Genomic DNA, 22,848 nt, shown 5'->3' with positions numbered 1-22,848 from the left:
GAAACACCAGCATTACTGCACTGTTGGAGCTAGAAACACCAGCATTATGCTGCACCTGTGATAACATCTGAGTGGCGCAGCGGTCTAAGGCACTGAATCTCAGTTGCAAGAGGTCTCACTACAGTCCCTGGTTCGAATCTAGGCTCTTTAACATCCGGTCGTGATTGGGAGTCCCATAGGGCGGCGCACAATTGGCCCAGCGTCGTCCAGGTTTGGCCGGGGTAGGCCATCATTGTAAATAAGAATTTGTTCTTAACTGACTTGCCTCGTTAAATAAAGGTTAAATAAAAAAAATAAAAATAGGTACGCGACCAATAAAATAAAATGTGATTTTGAAGTAGTGCACTAAATAGGGAAATCGGGCGCCATGTGGGACTCATCCCTGATAGAAGACCGTTCACCGGGAACAACGGTTGAGTCTTCAGTCTGTCTAAGATCTCTCTGACATGTCATGGTTGTATGTGTTAATGTAACTCACTGGAGTGGTCTGCCTCAGTTATTCACACTGTGACAAACCTGATCAAACACATGCAGAGAGAGAGAACACACTCCTATCTTAGCCTCCCTACTTGGTTGAAATGAGAAACTCTCTCAGAGAGATACAGTATTAACTTATTCCCAAATCTGAAATCACGCACCAACCCACCCACCCACCCACCCACCCACCCACCCACCCACAGAGACAGAGACAGAGAAAGACAAAGGGAGAGAGAGAAAGAGAGATTGGTGAGTGTGTCAAGTCTCCACCCCACATTAGCATGGTGATGACTCAAACCCTGTTCATCCTCTTCATATGAAGGGATGAGAAGAGGAAGAGGAGGAGGCAGACAGAGAGAAGAGGAAGAGGAGGGAGACAGAGAGAAGAGGGAGAGGAGGAGGGAGACAGAAGAGGAAGAGGAGGAGGGAGACAGAGAGAAGAGGGAGAGGAGGGGGGAGACAGAAGAGGAAGAGGAGGAGGGAGACAGAGAGAAGAGGGAGAGGAGGAGGGAGACAGAGAGAAAAGGAAGAGGAGAGGGAGACAGAGAGAAGAGGAAGAGGAGGAGGGAGACAGAGAGAAGAGGAAGAGGAGGAGGGAGACAGAGAGAAGAGGAAGAGGATGGAGACAGAGAGAAGAGGAAGAGGAGGGAGACAGAGAGAAGAGGAAGAGGAGGAGGGAGACAGAGAGAAGAGGAAGAGGAGGGAGACAGAGAGAAGAGGAAGAGGAGGGAGACAGAGAGAAGAGGAAGAGGGAGACAGAGAGGAGGGAGACAGAGAGAAGAGGAAGAGGGAGACAGAGAGAAGAGGGAAATAAAAAGGAAAGAGACGGAACATGGAAACAGAGAATGAGGAAGAGAGAATATGAACTCTGCCAGTCATGTGACGTGTAGGATAAATCAGCCAGGAGGATATAATCCACTTTACACCACTACACACACACACACACACACACACACACACACACACACACACACACACACACACACACACACACACACACACACACACACACACACACACACACACACACACACAGCGTTCCACTGAGATCTCTAAACAGCTTATTGATCTCAGTAGCTGTACCTGGAGGTTGTCGCTTGGGTGTGTGTTTGCCAGTTACGAGGAAATGGAAAACGGGTTGGTGTTGGTAGTGAAGACGATCCGCAACCCAAATGGCAACCTATTCACTACAGAGTGCACATCTGACAGGGCCCTAAAGTAGGGGTGTATATAGGCAATAGGGTGGCATTGGGACGCAGCAGCAGCATGTTAAATGAAGCAGGTCTCAGGAGGATAGTGGCACCAGCAGTGATCTGATGTCATCAACAACACCCTCCTAGCTTAACCTCCCTACACAGTTGAAATGAGAAACTAACTCAGAGACACAGTAGTAACTTCTTCCCTGATCTAACATCACCCACAGAGACAGAGAGAGACACAGTAGAGACTTCTTCCCTGATCTAACATCACCCACAGAGACAGAGACACAGTAGTGACTTCTTCCCTGATCTAACATCACCCACAGAGACAGAGAGAGACACAGTAGTGACTTCTTCCCTGATCTAACATCACCCACAGAGACAGAGAGAGACACAGTAGAGACTTCTTCCCTGATCTAACATCACCCACAGAGACAGAGAGAGACACAGTAGTGACTTCTTCCCTGATCTAACATCACCCACAGAGACAGAGAGACAGAGAGACACAGTAGTGACTTCTTCCCTGATCTAAAATCACCCACAGAGACAGAGAGACACACAGTAGTGACTTCTTCCCTGATCTAACATCACCCACAGAGACAGAGAGACAGAGAGACACAGTAGTGACTTCTTCCCTGATCTAAAATCACCCACAGAGACAGAGAGAGACACAGTAGTGACTTCTTCCCTGATCTAACATCACCCACAGAGACAGAGAGACAGAGAGACACAGTAGTGACTTCTTCCCTGATCTAACATCACCCACAGAGACAGAGAGAGACACAGTAGTGACTTCTTCCCTGATCTAACATCACCCACAGAGACAGAGAGAAACACAGTAGTGACTTCTTCCCTGATCTAACATGACCCACAGAGACAGAGAGACAGAGAGACACAGTAGTGACTTCTTCCCTGATCTAACATCACCCACAGAGACAGAGAGAGACACACAGAGAGCTGTGTAACCTGGTAACTCATTGAAACCAGCAGGCTGTGTAACCTGGTAACTTATTGAAACCAGCAGACTGTGTAACCTGGTAACTCATTGAAACCAGCAGACTGTGTAACCTGGTAACTCATTGAAACCAGCAGACTGTGTAACCTGGTAACTCATTGAAACCAGCAGACTGTGTAACCTGGTAACTCATTGAAACCAGCAGACTGTGTAACCTGGTAACTCATTGAAACCAGCAGACTGTGTAACCTGGTAACTCATTGAAACCAGCAGACTGTGTAACCTGGTAACTCATTGAAACCAGCAGACTGTGTAACCTGGTAACTCATTGAAACCAGCAGACTGTGTAACCTGGTAACTCATTGAAACCAGCAGACTGTGTAACCTGGTAACTCATTGAAACCAGCAGACTGTGTAACCTGGTAACTCATTGAAACCAGCAGACTGTGTAACCTGGTAACTCATTGAAACCAGCAGACTGTGTAACCTGGTAACTCATTGAAACCAGCAGACTGTGTAACCTGGTAACTCATTGAAACCAGCAGACTGTGTAACCTGGTAACTCATTGAAACCAGCAGACTGTGTAACCTGGTAACTCATTGAAACCAGCAGACTGTGTAACCTGGTAACTCATTGAAACCAGCAGACTGTGTAACCTGGTAACTCATTGAAACCAGCAGACTGTGTAACCTGGTAACTCATTGAAACCAGCAGACTGTGTAACCTGGTAACTCATTGAAACCAGCAGACTGTGTAACCTGGTAACTCATTGAAACCAGCAGACTGTGTAACCTGGTAACTCATTGAAACCAGCAGACTGTGTAACCTGGTAACTCATTGAAACCAGCAGACTGTGTAACCTGGTAACTTATTGAAACCAGCAGACTGTGTAACCTGGTAACTCATTGAAACCAACAGACTGTGTAACCTGGTAACTCATTGAAACCAGCACTGTGTAACCTGGTAACTCATTGAAACCAGCAGACTGTGTAACCTGGTAACTCATTGAAACCAGCAGACTGTGTAACCTGGTAACTCATTGAAACCAGCAGACTGTGTAACCTGGTAACTCATTGAAACCAGCAGACTGTGTAACCTGGTAACTCATTGAACCAGCAGGCTGTGTAACCTGGTAACTTATTGAAACCAGCAGACTGTGTAACCTGGTAACTCATTGAAACCAGCAGACTGTGTAACCTGGTAACTCATTGAAACCAGCAGACTGTGTAACCTGGTAACTCATTGAAACCAGCAGACTGTGTAACCTGGTAACTCATTGAAACCAGCAGACTGTGTAACCTGGTAACTCATTGAAACCAGCAGACTGTGTAACCTGGTAACTCATTGAAACCAGCAGACTGTGTAACCTGGTAACTCATTGAAACCAGCAGACTGTGTAACCTGGTAACTCATTGAAACCAGCAGACTGTGTAACCTGGTAACTCATTGAAACCAGCACTGTGTAACCTGGTAACTCATTGAAACCAGCAGACTGTGTAACCTGGTAACTCATTGAAACCAGCAGACTGTGTAACCTGGTAACTCATTGAAACCAGCAGACTGTGTAACCTGGTAACTCATTGAAACCAGCAGACTGTGTAACCTGGTAACTCATTGAAACCAGCAGACTGTGTAACCTGGTAACTCATTGAAACCAGCAGACTGTGTAACCTGGTAACTCATTGAAACCAGCAGACTGTGTAACCTGGTAACTCATTGAAACCAGCAGACTGTGTAACCTGGTAACTCATTGAAACCAGCAGACTGTGTAACCTGGTAACTTATTGAAACCAGCAGACTGTGTAACCTGGTAACTCATTGAAACCAACAGACTGTGTAACCTGGTAACTCATTGAAACCAGCACTGTGTAACCTGGTAACTCATTGAAACCAGCAGACTGTGTAACCTGGTAACTCATTGAAACCAGCAGACTGTGTAACCTGGTAACTCATTGAAACCAGCAGACTGTGTAACCTGGTAACTCATTGAAACCAGCAGACTGTGTAACCTGGTAACTCATTGAAACCAGCAGACTGTGTAACCTGGTTCAGTATGAAGGAAAGAAGAGATTTGCAGGAATAGTATGTCAGCAGTGTCTCATATCCTCCTCTTCCTCCTCTCTTCAATATCCTCCCTCCTCTTCTCCTCAACCTCCTCTCTCCTCTCTTCAATATCCTCTCCCCCCTCTCTTCAACCCCCTCTCCACTCCACAGTGTAGCCCTACCCAGCCCACTGTAGCCCTACCCAGTCCAGTCCACTGTAGCCCTACCCAGCCCACCCCACTGTAGCCCTACCCAGCCCAGCCCACTGTAGCCCTACCCAGCCCAGCCCACTGTAGCCCTACCCAGTCCAGTCCACTGTAGCCCTACCCAGCCCAGCCCACTGTAGCCCTACCCAGTCCAGTCCACTGTAGCCCTACCCAGTCCAGTCCACTGTAGCCCTACCCAGTCCACTGTAGCCCTACCCAGCCCAGTCCACTGTAGCCCTACCCAGCCCAGCCCACTGTAGCCCTACCCAGCCCACTGTAGCCCTACCCAGCCCACTGTAGCCCTACCCAGCCCACTGTAGCCCTACCCAGCCCACTGTAGCCCTACCCAGCCCAGCCCACTGTAGCCCTACCCAGCCCAGCCCACTGTAGCCCTACCCAGCCCACTGTAGCCCTACCCAGCCCAGCCCACTGTAGCCCTACCCAGCCCAGCCCACCGTAGCCCTACCCAGTCCAGTCCAGTGTAGCCCTACCCAGGTACCCATCACTAGCCATATAGCTGGTACCACTCCACAGAGAAATCATGTCCTATCACAGACAGACAGAGACATCATGTCCTACCACAGACAGACAGAAAATATCACCATCCACCAGGGATGACCAATGACATGCCAGTTTGGAGTCAGTGAATAGCCAGCTCCAGCAGTCCTCTCTCTCAGTCACCCTCTCCTCTGTGTCAGGACAGGAGCAGTTTGGAGTCAGTGGATAGTAAAGCTCCAGCAGTCCTCTCTCTCAGTCGCCCTCTCCTCTGTGTCAGGACAGGAGCAGTTTAGAGTCAGTGGATAGTAAAGCTCCAGCAGTCCTCTCTCTCAGTCGCCCTCTCCTCTGTGTCAGGACAGGAGCAGTTTAGAGTCAGTGGATAGTAAAGCTCCAGCAGTCCTCTCTGTCAGTCGCCCTCTCCTCTGTGTCAGGACAGGAGCAGTTGACAGTCAGTCAGTGTGTGTGGGAGGGGGGGGGGGGGGGGGGGGGTTTACATATATTAGGCAGACTTCCAGGACCAGAGAGAGAGCGAATGCAGACTAAGGGACCTTCAAGGGACTGGGAGAAACGGTATGTGTTTCTCTGGAGGTAGAGAGGGACTGGGGAACTGGTAAACAGACTGGAGAAGTCTTGAAGTGCCAACTCAGATAGGATCTCATGTGGCTCACAGAGTTACGGTAACATTTTGTTCTGGCTCCAGATGGTAGGAGAAGGACATCAAAAAAACATGACTTTGCTTTCTGAGATAAATACAACAATCTCATCAAACCAAATAAATTGCAGTATGTTTGGAGCAAAACGATGAACGTAAAACCCATAAAAGATAATTAGTAGACTAAAGAGAGAGTGTTTTGAAAGAATGCCCAGAAATTGTATCTGCTGAATTCAATCCGGAGCTCAGCTTGGCTTGATGAAATCTCTCTCTGTGAACTAGTCTTCCTGTTCAGAAGACCTCTATGAGCTCAACACTAAAACACCTGATACACAGACAGGCATTGGCTTACATACCCTGGCTACTCACAAGTAGTGCACTATGTGGGGGAAACTTGGGACGCACACCTAAAAAGTCAGACAGACACGCCTTTCAGCTTTGTGTCTATGCAGGGAAAATGTCTGGTTTTAGGTAAAAATAAATGTCTGTTTCCATTGGAGAGCTGAGTTGGAACACTTCCTTCCATTGGAGAGCTGAATTGGAACACTTCCTTCCATTGGAAAGCTGAGTTGGAACACTTCCTTCCATTGGAGAGCTGAGTTGGAACACTTCCTTCCATTGGAGAGCTGAATTGGAACACTTCCTTCCATTGGAGAGCTGAGTTGGAACACTTCCTTCCATTGGAAAGCTGAGTCGGAACACTTCCTTCCATTGGAGAGCTGAGTTGGAACACTTCCTTCCATTGGAGAGCTGAGTCGGAACACTTCCTTCCATTGGAAAGCTGAGTTGGAACACTTCCTTCCATTGGAGAGCTGAGTTGGAACACTTCCTTCCATTGGAGAGCTGAGTCGGAACACTTCCTTCCATTGGAAAGCTGAGTTGGAACACTTCCTTCCATTGGAGAGCTGAGTTGGAACACTTCCTTCCATTGGAGAGCTGAGTCGGAACACTTCCTTCCATTGGAGAGCTGAGTTGGAACACTTCCTTCCATTGGAGAGGTGAGTTGATTCTGTTGAGTTGGAACACTTCCTTCCATTGGAGAGATGAGATGATTCTGTTGAGTTGGAACACTTCCTTCCGTCAACCCTGACGTTGATAATGTCAGAGTCAATAGGTTGATGTCTACACACCGTAGAGAAGAGTATGTATGTGGGCAACGTGATGCGTCTGGTTTGTGCCAGGTGTACAGGTGGAAACCAAGACATGGATCTCACAGCAAACACAATCCACGGAGACAGGTGATGTTCAGTAGCTAGGGGGAGGTGGGTGGAAGCCTAACACAATCCACAGACAGAGGGTATGTTCAGTAGCTAGGGGGAGGTGGGTGGAAGCCTAACACAATCCACAGAGACAGGGAATGTTCAGTAGCTAGGGGGAGGTGGGTGGAGGCCTAACACAATCCACAGACAGAGGGAATGTTCAGTAGCTAGGGGGAGGTGGGTGGAAGCCTAACACAATCCACAGACAGAGGGAATGTTCAGTAGCTAGGGGGAGGTGGGTGGAGGCCTAACACAATCCACAGACAGAGGGAATGTTCAGTAGCTAGGGGGAGGTGGGTGGAAGCCTAACACAATCCACAGACAGAGGGTATGTTCAGTAGCTAGGGGGAGGTGGGTGGAAGCCTAACACAATCCACAGAGACAGGGAATGTTCAGTAGCTAGGGGGAGGTGGGTGGAGGCCTAACACAATCCACAGACAGAGGGAATGTTCAGTAGCTAGGGGGAGGTGGGTGGAAGCCTAACACAATCCACAGAGACAGGGAATGTTCAGTAGCTAGGGGGAGGTGGGTGGAAGCCTAACACAATCCACAGACAGAGGGAATGTTCAGTAGCTAGGGGGAGGTGGGTGGAGGCCTAACACAATCCACAGACAGAGGGAATGTTCAGTAGCTAGGGGGAGGTGGGTGGAAGCCTAACACAATCCACAGACAGAGGGTATGTTCAGTAGCTAGGGGGAGGTGGGTGGAAGCCTAACACAATCCACAGAGACAGGGAATGTTCAGTAGCTAGGGGGAGGTGGGTGGAGGCCTAACACAATCCACAGACAGAGGGAATGTTCAGTAGCTAGGGGGAGGTGGGTGGAAGCCTAACACAATCCACAGAGACAGGGAATGTTCAGTAGCTAGGGGGAGGTGGGTGGAAGCCTAACACAATCCACAGAGACAGGGAATGTTCAGTAGCTAGGGGGAGGTGGGTGGAAGCCTGACATACACACACCCCTCCCCCCTGACTAGCTGGGTTGTATAGTAATATGTGGTGGATCTGTTCTCTGCATCATGCTCAGTGGGGTTTCGCTGTCAGAGAGGAGATAGGAGCCAGCATCAAGCTGATCTTCATTTAGACTCTGTAGCTGTTGGCAGGGTGAGGGGTGACCGTCTCACAGTATGTCAGACAGACAGGCAGGCAGGCAGACAGAGAGACAGAGAGAGAGCGAGAACACAAGAGAGCGAGAGAGAGAACACAAGAGAGCGAGAGAGCGAGAGAGAGCGCGAGAGAGAGCAAACACAAGAGAGCGAGAACACAAGAGAGCGAGAGAGAGCAAACACAAGAGAGCGAGAACACAAGAGAGCGAGAACACAAGAGAGCGAGAGAGAGAGAACACAAGAGAGCGAGAGAGAGCGCGAGAGAGAGCAAACAAGAGAGCGAGAGAGTGTGTGTGTAAATATGGTGTGTGGGTGGGGTGCTCCAGGAGTTGCCCTTTAAAAGGTTCTTCTCCTCCCCCCCCCCCCCCGCCCACCCCTTTCTTTCACATCACCCAGTGACAACACATCAGGGGGGCGTCGTCCCCTCCTCACCCTCTCATAGCAGACTCTCTGGGGAAAATACTAATTACCCCTCTATCCAACACACACACACACAAATTGATTGAGAGTAGGGCCATTTAGTCGACGGGTCAACGGGCTGTTGGTCAACTGAGATTTCTTTAGCAGAACAGTAGTAAAAATATATATAATAATATCATGGTGTACAAGACGCCTGTCTGATTGGACTGATCCATTGTGGATGCCGTGGGGATGGAACAGTCCATCACTAAGACATGTGCTACTGAAATTCTATATGGTTACATTACATCAGAACAATGGTGCAACACTAATAAAAATAGTCTTTTATCACAAATGCGCTTGGATAGCGGTCGCTGTCCGCGGTTCTGAAACATCAGTGCACTGTTGAATTGGAGCCTTTTCCTAGACCATGTTGCTATGTGGATGATAGCAGAGTTAACCAGCATGGTGGTGTTGAGAACAATGTGGCGGAGACAGCAGTGGAGTGAGGAGACGAGGAAACAGCACTTCCTCCTCAATTTTGTTAAACAATTAAAAGGCAAGGAAACGCCAACTTAATTAGGTCTATAATCAATAGCCTAACTGTTAAATGTGCCTGGCTTTAATAAATCATCCATTTATACACTACATATACACAAAAGTATGTGGACACCCGTTCAAATTAGTGGATTTCGGCTATTTCGACCACACCCATTGCTGACTGGGGTATAATATCGAACACACCGCCATGCAATCTCCATAGACAAACATCGGCAGTCGAATGGCATTACTGAAGAGGTCCGTGACTTTCAACGTGGCGCCGTCATAGGAAGCCACCTTTCCAATAAGTCAGTACGTCAAATGTCTGCCCTACTAGAGCTTCCCCAGTCAACTGTAAGTGCTGTTATTGTAAAGTGTAAACATCTAGGAGCAACAACGGCTCAGCTGCGAAGTGGTAGGCCACACAAACTCACAGAATGGGACTGCAGAGTGTTGAAGCACGTAAAAATCGTCTGTCCTCGGTTGCAGCACTCACTACTAAGTTCCAAACTGCCTCTGGAAGCAACGTCAGCACAAGAACTGTTTGTTCGGAAGCTTCATGAAATGGGTTTCCATGGCCGAACTGCCGCACACAAGCCTAAGATCACCATGCGCAATGCCAAGAGTCGGCTGGAGTGGTATAAAGCTCGCCGCCATTGGACTCTGGAGCAGTGGAAACACGTTCTCTGGAGTGATGGATCACGCTTCACCATCTGACAGTCCAACAGACGTATCTGGGTTTGGGGGATGCCAGGAGAACGCTACCTTCCCGAATGCTTAGTGCCAACTGTAAAGTTTAGCGGCGGAGGAATAAATGTTCTGGGGCTGTTTTTCATGGTTTGGACGCCTTATTTCCAGTGAAGAGAAATCTTAATGTTACAGTATACAATGACATTCTAGACGATTCTGTACTTCCAACTTTGTGGCAACAGTTTGGGGAAGGCCCTTTCCTGTTTCAGCATGACAACGCCCCCCGTGCACAAAGCAGAAATGGTTTGTTGAGATCGGTGTGGAAAAACTTGACTGGCATGCACAGAGCCCTGACCTCAACCCCATTGAACACCTTTGGGATGAATTGGAACACTGACTGTGAGCCGGACATCAGTGCCCGACCTCACAAATGCTTCAGGCTGAACAGAATCAATTCCTCGCCAGCAATGTTCCAACATCTAGTGGAAAGCCTTCCCAGAAGATTACAGGCTGTTATAGCAGCGAAGGGGGGGGGACCAACTCCATATTAAAGCCCAGGATTATGGAATGAGATGTTCGACGAGCAGGTGTCCACATACTTTTGGTCATGTTTGAGTGTTTGTTTAATAGCCTACTGATTCCGCGAGCACCAAGCCTCAAGCAACCACAATGTCAAATAAACAATTTCACAAATTCCTCTGTTTCTAATCTTTGCTATACTGTAATAAAGGCTTGTCTGCTACTACTTAGTGTTGTTTACACATCAAAATAACATTTATAATAATAATAACCCTCCCTTTTCTTGATCTCCTTGTTGTTATGATAATTATCACCATCATCATTATAATAATAATAATAAATGTCATTATCATTAGTAGGCTTAGTATGGCGGTCTTGTATAACCACCATCAAGAGAGCATCCTGTTGAGTCTTAAAACCAGAAGTCAGGCTTATATTTCAATACTTATATAGGCTACTGGCTACTGTATCAATCAACCATTCATCCGTTCATGTCATCACACAGCATACGGGGCAGCAGGTAGCCTAGTGGTTAGAGCGTTGGACTAGTAACCAGCAGGTAGTCTAGTGGTTAGAGCGTTGGGCCAGTAACCAGCAGGTAGTCTAGTGGTTAGAGCGTTGGGCCAGTAACCAGCAGGTAGCCTAGTGGTTAGAGCGTTGAGCCAGTAACCAGCAGGTAGCCTAGTGGTTAGAGCTTTGGGTCAGTAACCAGCAGGTAGTCTAGTGGTTAGAGCGTTGGGCCAGTAACCAGCAGGTAGCCTAGTGGTTAGAGCGTTGGACTAGTAACCAGCAGGTAGCCTAGTGGTTAGAGCGTTGGACTAGTAACCAGCAGGTATCCTAGTGGTTAGAGCGTTGGGCCAGTAACCAGCAGGTAGCCTCGTGGTTAGAGCGTTGGACTAGTAACCAGCAGGTAGTCTAGTGGTTAGAGCGTTGGACTAGTAACCGGCAGGTAGTCTAGTGGTTAGAGCGTTGGGCCAGTAACCAGCATGTAGCCTAGTGGTTAGAGCGTTGGGCCAGTAACCGAAAGGTTGCAAGATCAAATCCCAGAGCCGACAAGGTAAAAACCTGTTGTTCTGCCCCTGAACAAGGCAGTTAACCCACTGTTCCCCAGTAAGCCGTCATTGTAAATAAGAATTTGTTCTTAACTGACTTGCCTAGTTAAATAAAAGTTAAATAACAAATAAATATGAGTCATTCATGAATTGAAATGCAATCAACTTGCTGCGCTGTGTTAATAATAGTTTTAAAAGAAAATAAGTCGACCCTTGAATAATTAGCATAAACAATAAATAATAAAGGCTTTACAAAAGCAGAACTCTGGTATGGTATACTCTGATATGGTATACTCTGATATGGTATACTCTGATATGGTATACTCCGATATGGTATACTCCGATATGGTATACTCCGATATGGTATACTCCGATATGGTATACTCCGATATGGTATACTCTGATATGGTATACTCTGGTATGGTATACTCTGGTATGGTATACTCTGGTATGGTATACTCTGGTATGGTATACTCTGGTATGGTATGGTATACTCTGGTATGGTATGGTATACTCTGGTATGGTATGGTATACTCTGGTATGGTATGGTATACTCTGGTATGGTATGGTATACTCTGGTATGGTATGGTATACTCTGGTATGGTATGGTATACCCTGGTATGGTATACTCTGGTATGGTATGGTATGGTATTTTCTACTCTGGTATGGTACGGTATGGTATACTCTGGTATGGTACGGTATGGTATACTCTGGTATGGTATACTCTGGTATGGTATACTCTGGTATGGTATGGTATACTCTGGTATGGTATGGTATACTCTGGTATGGTATGGTATACTCTTGATGGTATACTATGGTATGGTATACTCTGGTATGGTATACTATGGTATGGTATGGTATAGTATACTCTAGTATGGTATCCTCTGGTATGGTATACTCTGGTATGGTATGGTATGGTATACTCTGGTATGATATACTCTGGTATGGTATACTCTGGTATGGTATGCCCTGGTATGGTATACCCTGGTATGGTATACTCTGGTATGGTATACTCTGGTATGGTATACTCTGGTATGGTATGGTATGGTATACTCTGGTTTAATATGGTATACTCTGGTATGGTATACTCTGGTATGGTATACTCTGGTATGGTATGGTATACTCTGGTTTAATATGGTATGGTATACGCTGGTATGGTATACTCTGGTATGGTATGGTATACTCTGGTATGGTATGGTATACTCTGGTATGGTATACTCTGGTATGGTATGGTATACTCTGGTATGGTATGGTATACCCTGGTATGGTATGGTATACCCTGGTATGGTATGGTATACTCTGGTATGGTATGGTATACTCTGGTATGGTATGGTATACTCTGGTATGGTATGGTATACTCTGGTATGGTATGGTATACCCTGGTATGGTATACTCTGGTATGGTATGGTATGGTATTGTCTACTCTGGTATGGTACGGTATGGTATACTCTGGTATGGTATGGTATGGTATACTCTGGTATGGTATACTCTGGTATGGTATGGTATACTCTGGTATGGTATGGTATACTCTGGTATGGTATGGTATACTCTTGATGGTATACTATGGTATGGTATACTCTGGTATGGTATACTATGGTATGGTATGGTATAGTATACTCTAGTATGGTATCCTCTGGTATGGTATGGTATACTCTGGTATGATATACTCTGGTATGGTATACTCTGGTATGGTATACCCTGGTATGGTATACCCTGGTATGGTATACTCTGGTATGGTATACTCTGGTATGGTATGGTATGGTATACTCTGGTTTAATATGGTATACTCTGGTATGGTATACTCTGGTATGGTATACTCTGGTATGGTATGGTATACTCTGGTTTAATATGGTATGGTATACTCTGGTATGGTATACTCTGGTATGGTATACTCTGGTTTAATATGGTATGGTATACTCTGGTATGGTATACTCTGGTATGGTATACTCTGGTTTAATATGGTATGGTATACTCTGGTTTAATATGGTATGGTATACTCTGGTTTAATATGGTATGGTATACTCTGGTTTAATATGGTATGGTATACTCTGGTTTAATATGGTATGGTATACTCTGGTTTAATATGGTATGGTATACTCTGGTTTAATATGGTATGGTATACTCTGGTTTAATATGGTATGGTATACTCTGGTTTAATATGGTATGGTATACTCTGGTTTAATATGGTATGGTATACTCTGGTTTAATATGGTATGGTATACTCTGGTATGGTATACTCTGGTATGGTATACTCTGGCATGGTATATTCTGGTATGGTATGGTATACGCTGGTATGGTATGGTATACTCTGGTATGGTATACTCGGGTATGGTATACTCTGGTATGGTATACTCTGGTATGGTATGGTATGGTATACTCTGGCATGGTATGGTATGGTATACTCTGGCATGGTATGGTCTGGTATACTCTGACATGGTATACTCTGGTATGGTATACTCTGGTATGGTATACTCTGGTATGGTATACTCTGGTATGGTATACTCTGGTATGGTATGGTATGGTATGGTATGGTATGGTATACTCTGGTATGGTATGGTATGGTATACTCTGGCATGGTATACTCTGGTATGGTATACTCTGGTATGGTATACTCTGGTATGGTATACTCTGGTATGGTATGGTATGGTATGGTATGGTATACTCTGGTATGGTATGGTATGGTATACTCTGGCATGGTATACTCTGGTATGGTATACTCTGGTATGGTATACTCTGGTATGGTATACTCTGGTATGGTATACTCTGGTACGGTATGGTATACGCTGGTAAGGTATGGTATACACTGGTAAGGTATGGTATACACTGGTATGGTATGCTCTGGTATGGTATGCTCTGGTATGGTATACTCTGGTACTCTGGTATGGTATGGTATACTCTGGTATGGTATACTCTGGTATGGTATAGTATGGTATACTCTGGTATGGTTATCATTTATTTGGTGCTGTTTACATTGTTCCACACGGTCAGAAAAAATATATTGTAATCTAACAGCACCTGTTTGGCACATAACATCCACGCATCGCTGGCTCCTTACCTAATTTTTCTTGACCTCCAGTATTTTCCACAACTAGTCACATTTATTCCTCACATCTGACTTCCCCTACAGCTCCTGAGCCACCAGTAAACATTACCCCGTTTCCAGTTAATTTGTCACGTCCTCTGCATCCATTTTGCCGTCACGTGTCCAGAGTTTGTTATAACCAATTTATTGATGTGATTATGCTACGCTACAGGTCAGGTCCTATTGGTCACGTGCATGTGATGCATACATGTGTCACGTAGAGAGAGCAAGGGTTGAGGGAATGTTTCCCCTAAACAAAAGGAGGGATTTCAGTGACAGAACTTTTCAGTCAGAAATGGCAACATGGACAGCGTGATAAACACTTGAAGTTCTCTGTGGTCGATGCAGCAGGGAGGAGAAACAACGAGTGCTCGTCACACAGTCACTCGCTGTTAAAGAAAATCTGATTAACACAGCAAGCCTGAGCACAATCAAATCAACTGCGGTCGGACTCCCTCTACTCATTTGTGTGTCTTAAATTATTTCATCAAACAGTTCGCTTAAAGCATCAGACAAGCTCAGTGCATATAGTTGATTTGATTAAAACACAGAGGATGTCTCTATATATGGTTGCCTAAGATAGTTTGTTGTTGTTGTCGGGGACAACCCTAGTTGAGAGGAAAGAGATAAACATTTGTTACAGTCATTTCACCAGCGGTCCAACCCTGTTCCGCGTGACACGGCCAGCGGTCCAACCCTGTTCCGCGTGACACGGCCAGCGGTCCAACCCTGTTCCGCGTGACACGGCCAGCGGTCCAACCCTGTTCCGCGTGACACGGCCAGCGGTCCAACCCTGTACCGCGTGACACGGCCAGCGGTCCAACCCTGTTCCGCGTGACACGGCCAGCGGTCCAACCCTGTTCCGCGTGACATGGACAGCGGTCCAACCCTGTTCCGCGTGACACGGCCAGCGGTCCAACCCTGTTCCGCGTGACATGGACAGCCATCCAGACATCCGTCCAGACAGACAGAGACATCCGTCCAGACAGACAGAGACATCCGTCCAGACAGACAGAGACATCCGTCCAGACAGACAGAGACATCCGTCCAGACAGACAGAGACATCCGTCCAGACAGACAGAGACATCCAGACAGAGACATCCAGACAGAGACATCCAGACAGAGACATCCAGACAGAGACATCCAGACAGAGACATCCAGACAGAGACATCCAGACAGAGACATCCAGACAGAGACATCCAGACAGAGACATCCAGACAGAGACATCCAGACAGAGACATCCAGACAGAGACATCCAGACAGAGACATCCAGACAGAGACATCCAGACAGAGACATCCAGACAGAGACATCCAGACAGAGACATCCAGACTCCCCACCACCCGAACACGTCCTCCCAACCCTAATACACTCACTCACCCCTACCTTGGATCCATCTACACTGATGATGCGGTAGCTGTTGCGTGTGGAGTCGTAGAAGTAGGACACGGTGACTGCCTGTTTACTGGCTGGGACCCAGTTCTTCTTGGTGGTCGGGTCAATCTGGAACACATGGGCCCTGGTGGTGAAGATTGGCTGCTCCCTGCACGAGACGAGGAGGAGACGGAGAGGGGGGAGGAGAGAGAAGGAAAGAGGAAAAGAAGAGGAGGAGGAGAGAGAGAGGGAAAGAGGAGGAGGAGAGAGAGAGGGAAAGAGGAGGAGGAGAGAGAGAGGGAAAGAGGAGGAGGAGAGAGAGAGGGAAAGAGGAGGAGGAGAGAGAGAGGGAAAGAGGAGGAGGAGAGAGAGAGGGAAAGAGGAGGAGGAGGAGAGAGGGAAAGAGGAGGAGGAGGAGGAGAGAGAGGGGGGAGGAGAGAGGGAAAGAGGAGGAGGAGAGAGAGGGAAAGAGGAGGAGGAGAGAAGGAAAGAGGAGGAGGAGAGAAGGAAAAAGGAGGAGGAGAGAAGGAAAGAGGAGGAGGAGAGAAGGAAAGAGGAGGAGGAGAGAGAGAGAGGGGGGGTAGAGGGATAAGAAGGAGAAGATTAGTAGACCTCTAGTTTGGGTTGGAAGCTCTAGTAATTAAATGGTTTGGGGTGTTAGAAACTCCTATGTATTCTATTGGTCAGTCTAAGAGCACATGCATTAGAGGGCAAATACTGAGAGCAACAGGAGTCAAAAACACATTAAGAACTAGACGACAGCTGGTCAGGTTGTGTGGTGTGAGTTGAGTACTGGGAGAGATCCAGGTCAGTAGTTTTGCCTGCTGCAGTCACCTGGGATGCCAGATCCTCAGTTTCTCTCCCAGTGGAGAGCAGGTGTTAATGTAACACTAACCCTGGTGTCACCTGGCAACCCGCAGCCATTAGCACTTCATCAGCTCAAGCCTCTCACAGGAGGGAAGGAAAACACACAGGTACTACACTAGCCCTATCATGTTATAGGGAGAAGAAACACCACCACACACACAGTCTCAGGTGCTCACAGGGTATCAGAGTCCTCCTGGTAAGCTGTTTTAATACATGGCTGCAATAAGACTAGGGCTGGTAATTACCCAGAACATCACGATTCCATATCATCACCATACTTTAGGTACGATTCTCACAATTCTCAACCAAGATTCTATTGTGATTCTATGTTCCAAACATATTGCTCACTATATATCTGCTGTAGAGAGACCAGAGAGACATGAGAAAACTAATGTTGATAAGTCGGGGAAATAAAAGTGTTGAAAACACATTGGCTCACTATTTAAAGATGGAGAACAAGATATAGAATGAAAAATACATGTGTTTTGGTGCAGGGTCAGACTAGTAGAGCTAGCTAACGCTACCTACTAAAAATCCCTGTGTTTTGATGTTAGGTTCAGACTATTAGAGCTAGCTAACGCTACCTACTAAAAATACCTGTGTTTTGGTGCAGGGTCAGGCTAGTAGAGCTAGCTAACGCTACCTACTAAAAATACCTGTGTTTTGGTGCAGGGTCAGGCTAGTAGAGCTAGCTAACGCTACCTACTAAAAATACCTGTGTTTTGGTGCAGGGTCAGACTATTAGAGCTAGCTAACGCTACCTACTAAAAATACCTGTGTTTTGGTGCAGGGTCAGACTATTAGAGCTAGCTAACGCTGCCTACTAAAAATACCTGTGTTTTGGTGCAGGGTCAGACTATTAGAGCTAGCTAACGCTACCTACTAAAAATACCTGTGTTTTGGTGCAGGGTCAGGCTAATAGAGCTAGCTAACGCTACCTACTAAAAATCCCTGTGTTTTGGTGCAGGGTCAGACTATTAGAGCTAGCTAACGCTACCTACTAAAAATACCTGTGTTTTGGTGCAGGGTCAGACTATTAGAGCTAGCTAACGCTACCTACTAAAAATACCTGTCTTTTGGTGCAGGGTCAGACTATTAGAGCTAGCTAACGCTACCTACTAAAAATACCTGTGTGTTGGTGCAGGGTCAGACTAGAAGAGCTAGCTAACGCTACCTACTAAAAATACAACACACACACACAATGCCTTCGGAAAGTATTCAGACCCCTTTACTTTTCACACATTTTGTTACATTACAGCCTTATTCTAAAATGGAAGGTGAACCTTTGCCTCAGTCTGAAGTCCTTAGTGCTCTGGAGCACGTTGTCATCAAGGATCTCTCTGTACTTTGCTCCGTTCATCTTTCCCCTCGTTCCTGACTAGTCTCCCAGTCCCTGCTGCTGAAAAACATCCCCATAGCATGATGCTGTCACCACCATGCTTCACCGTAGGGATGATGCCAGGTTTCCTCCAGATGTGACGCTTGGTATTCAGGCTAAATAGTTCAATCTTGGTTTCATCAGACCAGAGAATCGTGTTTCTCATGGTCTGAGTCCTTTAGGTGCCTTTTGGCAAACTCCAAGCGGGCTGTCATGTGCCGTTTTACTGGGGAATGGCTTCCGTCTGGCTACTCTACCATAAAGGCCTGACTGGTGGAGTGCTGCAGAGATTGTTCTTCTGGAAGGTTCTCCCATCTCCACAGAGGAACTCTAGAGACCATCAGGTTCTTGGTCACCTCCCTGACCAAGGCCCTTCTCCCCCGATTGCTCAGTTTGGCCGGACGGCCAGCTCTAGGAAGAGTCTTGGTGGTTCCAAACATCTTCCATTTAAGAATGATCGAGGCCACTGTGTTCTTGGGGACCGTCAATCCTGCAGACATTTTTTGGTACCCTTCCCCAAATCTGTGCCTCGACACAATCCTAGCTCTATGGACTATTCCTTCAACCTCATGGGTTGGTTTTTGCTCAGACATACACTGTCAACTGTGGAACCTTATATAGGCAGGTGTGTGCCTCTCCAAATCATGTCCAATCAATTGAATTTACCACAGGACTCCAATCAAGTTGTAGAAACATCAAGGATGATCAATCGAAACAGGATGCACCAGAGCTCAATTTCAAGTCTCATAGCAAAGGGTCTGAATACTAATGAAAATAAGGTAACTCTGCTTAAAAAATATTTAAAATATGCAAAATAAAAATAAAAATAAAAATAAATAAAAAATGGGAAAACCTGTTTTTGCTTTGTCATTATGGGATATTATGTGTAGTTGCTGAGGAATTTGTTTTAATCCATTTTAGAATAAGGCTGTAACGTAACAAAATGTGGAAAAAGTCAAGGGGTCTGAATACTTTCGGAAGGCACAGTATATCTCAAATATATATATATATATAAATAATGCTCCCCCACCCAAAGCACATCCAGCGAACGGCAGGCCAGTGGTCGAAAACGGGTTATTGATGAAAGATGACTAAGGAGGCGGACACGAATTGTGCATAAAATAACACACAACTCGTCGTACCTTGACACAGAGTTCCACTTCTGAGAGAATAGCCAAGACTGTGCAAAACTGTCATCAACGCAAAGGGTGGCTACATTGAAGAATCTAAAATATATATTTGATTTGTTTAACACTATTTTGGTTACTACATGACACCATATTTTTTTATTCATAGTTTTGACATCTTCACTACTATGCTACAATGTAGAAAATAGTAAAAATAAAGAAAAACTCTTGAATGAAATGGAGTGTCCAAACTTTTGACTGGTACTGTATGTACATAAACACTTTGTTTTTCACAAATCCATATTTTGAGTCAAATATCGATATAATATTATCGAAAAATATTACGATATGTCTATCAACTTACACCCCCCCCCATCAATAATTAGGACAGTTTAAACCTCTGCAGTCCCCTGTTCCCTGTGTGTGTACTGTTGTCATCTGGTGTACATCTGTTAGGAAGATTATCAACTGGGCTTCTTGCATTTTGGACATCATCAAGGACGTAGGCAACAAGGACGTAGGCAACAAGGACATAGGCAACAAGGACATAGGCAACAAGGACGTAGGCAACAAGGACGTAGGCAACAAGGACGTAGGCAAGAAGGATGTACGGTTTACATGTCAAAGGCTACATATTCCACTGCCTAACAGAGTGGGGGAAAAAATGACTTTTCTACATCGGTAGACTTTTCAAATCAATGGGAAAATGGGTATTAAATAGTATCTAGATGACCCAGATTGAATTATAATGCCATTTGAAGGATACAGCTACAGGTATCTCTCCCAGCATCACTACTTGCCATTAGGACAAATTAACTAGCAACCTCTCTGTTATTCAGGAACCATTTGAACAATGACTAAAGGGAGGGACAATCACAGCGACACACGTTTAAAATGTCCTCTTAGATCGACCGTCTGTTCAAAATGTGGCTTGCCAGAGTAACACAGCCGTCATTCCCAGAGTAACGCCGTCGTCATTCCCAGAGTAACGCAGTCGTCATTCCCAGAGTAACGCCGTCGTCATTCCCAGAGTAACGCCGTCGTCATTCCCAGAGTAACACAGTCGTCATTCCCAGAGTAACACAGTCGTCATTCCCAGAGTAACGCCGTCGTCATTCCCAGAGTAACACAGTCGTCATTCCCAGAGTAACGCCGTCGTCATTCCCAGAGTAACACAGTCGTCATTCCCAGAGTAACACAGTCGTCATTCCCAGAGTAACGCCGTCGTCATTCCCAGAGTAACGCAGTCGTCATTCCCAGAGTAACACAGTCGTCATTCCCAGAGTAACACAGTCGTCATTCCCAGAGTAACACAGTCGTCATTCCCAGAGTAACGCAGTCGTCATTCCCAGAGTAACACAGTCGTCATTCCCAGAGTAACGCCGTCGTCATTCCCAGAGTAACGCAGTCGTCATTCCCAGAGTAACACAGTCGTCATTCCCAGAGTAACACAGTCGTCATTCCCAGAGTAACACAGTCGTCATTCCCAAGACTTCATTAACTCAACCTCTGTTCTGGACAATCACACACACTTTTAAAATGCCCTCTTAGTACCATAGGAGTCCACAGGCTTGGTTATCACTAGGTGTTATAAAGGACTACAGGCTTGGTTATCACTAGGTGTTATAGAGGACTACAGGCTTGGTTATCACTGGGTGTTATAAAGGACTACAGGCTTGGTTATCACTAGGTGTTATAGAGGACTACAGGCTTGGTTATCACTAGGTGTTATAGAGGACTACAGGCTTGGTTATCACTGGGTGTTATAAAGGACTACAGGCTTGGTTATCACTAGGTGTTATAAAGGACTACAGGCTTGGTTATCACTAGGTGTTATAAAGGACTACAGGCTTGGTTATCACTAGGTGTTATAAAGGACTACAGGCTTGGTTATCACTGGGTTTTATAAAGGAGTACAGGCTTGGTTATCACTAGGTGTTATAAAGGACTACAGGCTTGGTTATCACTAGGTGTTATAAAGGACTACAGGCTTGGTTATCACTGGGTGTTATAAAGGACTACAGGCTTGGTTATCACTAGGTGTTATAGAGGACTACAGGCTTGGTTATCACTAGGTGTTATAGAGGACTACAGGCTTGGTTATCACTAGGTGTTATAGAGGACCACAGTCTTGGTTATCACTAGGTGTTATAAAGGACTACAGGCTTGGTTATCACTAGGTGTTATAAAGGACTACAGGCTTGGTTATCACTAGGTGTTATAAAGGACTACAGGCTTGGTTATCACTAGGTTTTATAAAGGACTACAGGCTTGGTTATCACTAGGTGTTATGAAGGACAAAGTGGCAGTAAAGTGGCAATATCATTGAAACAGATATGAGTCATGTCCTGTCTGTCAGAGTGAGCTAGAGACACCCAATAGGATCTACCTCCTGGCAGACAGACCAGTCTTTTCTCTTCTTCTCTCCTCCTGTCCTATTCTCAGGGGGCTCTGTACGTGTTGGGGGGGGGGGGGGGGGTTGACACACATGCAGAAAGCAAGCAAGATGTGTGTGGGTGGGGCCACGCTCCCATCTCCCAGTAGACAGTCAGTGTTCAGTAAACACACAGGCTGAACACGCAGTGCAGAGTCAGTCAGTCTGTCTGTCCTCACCTGGTCCTGCCACAATACAACCAATGTAAAACACAGTGCAGAGTCAGTCTGTCTGTCCTCACCTGGTCCTGCCACAATACAACCAATGTAAAACACAGTGCAGAGTCAGTCTGTCTGTCCTCACCTGGTCCTGCCACAATACAACCAATGTAAAACACAGTGCAGAGTCAGTCAGTCTGTCTGTCCTCACCTGGTCCTGCCACAATACAACCAATGTAAAACACAGTGCAGAGTCAGTCTGTCTGTCCTCACCTGGTCCTGCCACAATACAACCAATGTAAAACACAGTGCAGAGTCAGTCTGTCTGTCCTCACCTGGTCCTGCCACAATACAACCAATGTAAAACACAGTGCAGAGTCAGTCTGTCTGTCCTCACCTGGTCCTGCCACAATACAACCAATGTAAAACACAGTGCAGAGTCAGTCTGTCTATCCTCACCTGGTACTGCCACAATACAACCAATGTAAAACACAGTGCAGAGTCAGTCTGTCTATCCTCACCTGGTCCTGCCACAATACAACCGTTCCATCCCTTCCTGCTACCACACTCTCTGTGGTTATATTTACATACTTGATTTATTCAAATTGAAACCAGGAAATCAAACCAATGTAAAACGCAGTATGTGATTGTAGTGTGGTTTTGTGTGTGTGGAACCTGTAGGACTCCGTGTGGAAGAGAGCGCACACACACACACTACACAAACACACTACACAAACACTACACACACACACACACACTACACAAACACACACACACCCCTTTCCTTCACGGAGGACTATTTCATTCTATTTCAGTACAGCTTTATTGATAAGTAC

The 22,848-nt window shown here is 46.1% G+C and overlaps 1 protein-coding gene across 3 annotated transcripts in view; it reads right to left on the bottom strand.

The window, feature by feature from the left end:
• The window catches only part of homer2 (homer scaffold protein 2), a 112,433-nt gene that overhangs the window by 51,441 nt on the left and 38,144 nt on the right, over nucleotides 1–22,848 (bottom strand). For 2 of the 3 annotated variants that reach the window (XM_055900172.1, XM_055900171.1), the window contains exon 2: nucleotides 16,055–16,217. In XM_055900172.1, coding sequence (XP_055756147.1) covers nucleotides 16,055–16,217 — 163 coding nt within the window. The remainder of the gene's footprint in view (nucleotides 1–16,054; nucleotides 16,218–22,848) is intronic. The other variant, XM_055900174.1, reaches the window with a different exon arrangement.

This window comes from Salvelinus fontinalis, chromosome 35, assembly GCF_029448725.1.
Source record: "Salvelinus fontinalis isolate EN_2023a chromosome 35, ASM2944872v1, whole genome shotgun sequence".
NCBI lineage: Eukaryota > Metazoa > Chordata > Actinopteri > Salmoniformes > Salmonidae > Salvelinus > Salvelinus fontinalis.
The sequence above is the reverse complement of the archived record's forward strand: the minus strand, read 5'-3'. Positions and strand labels throughout refer to the sequence as shown.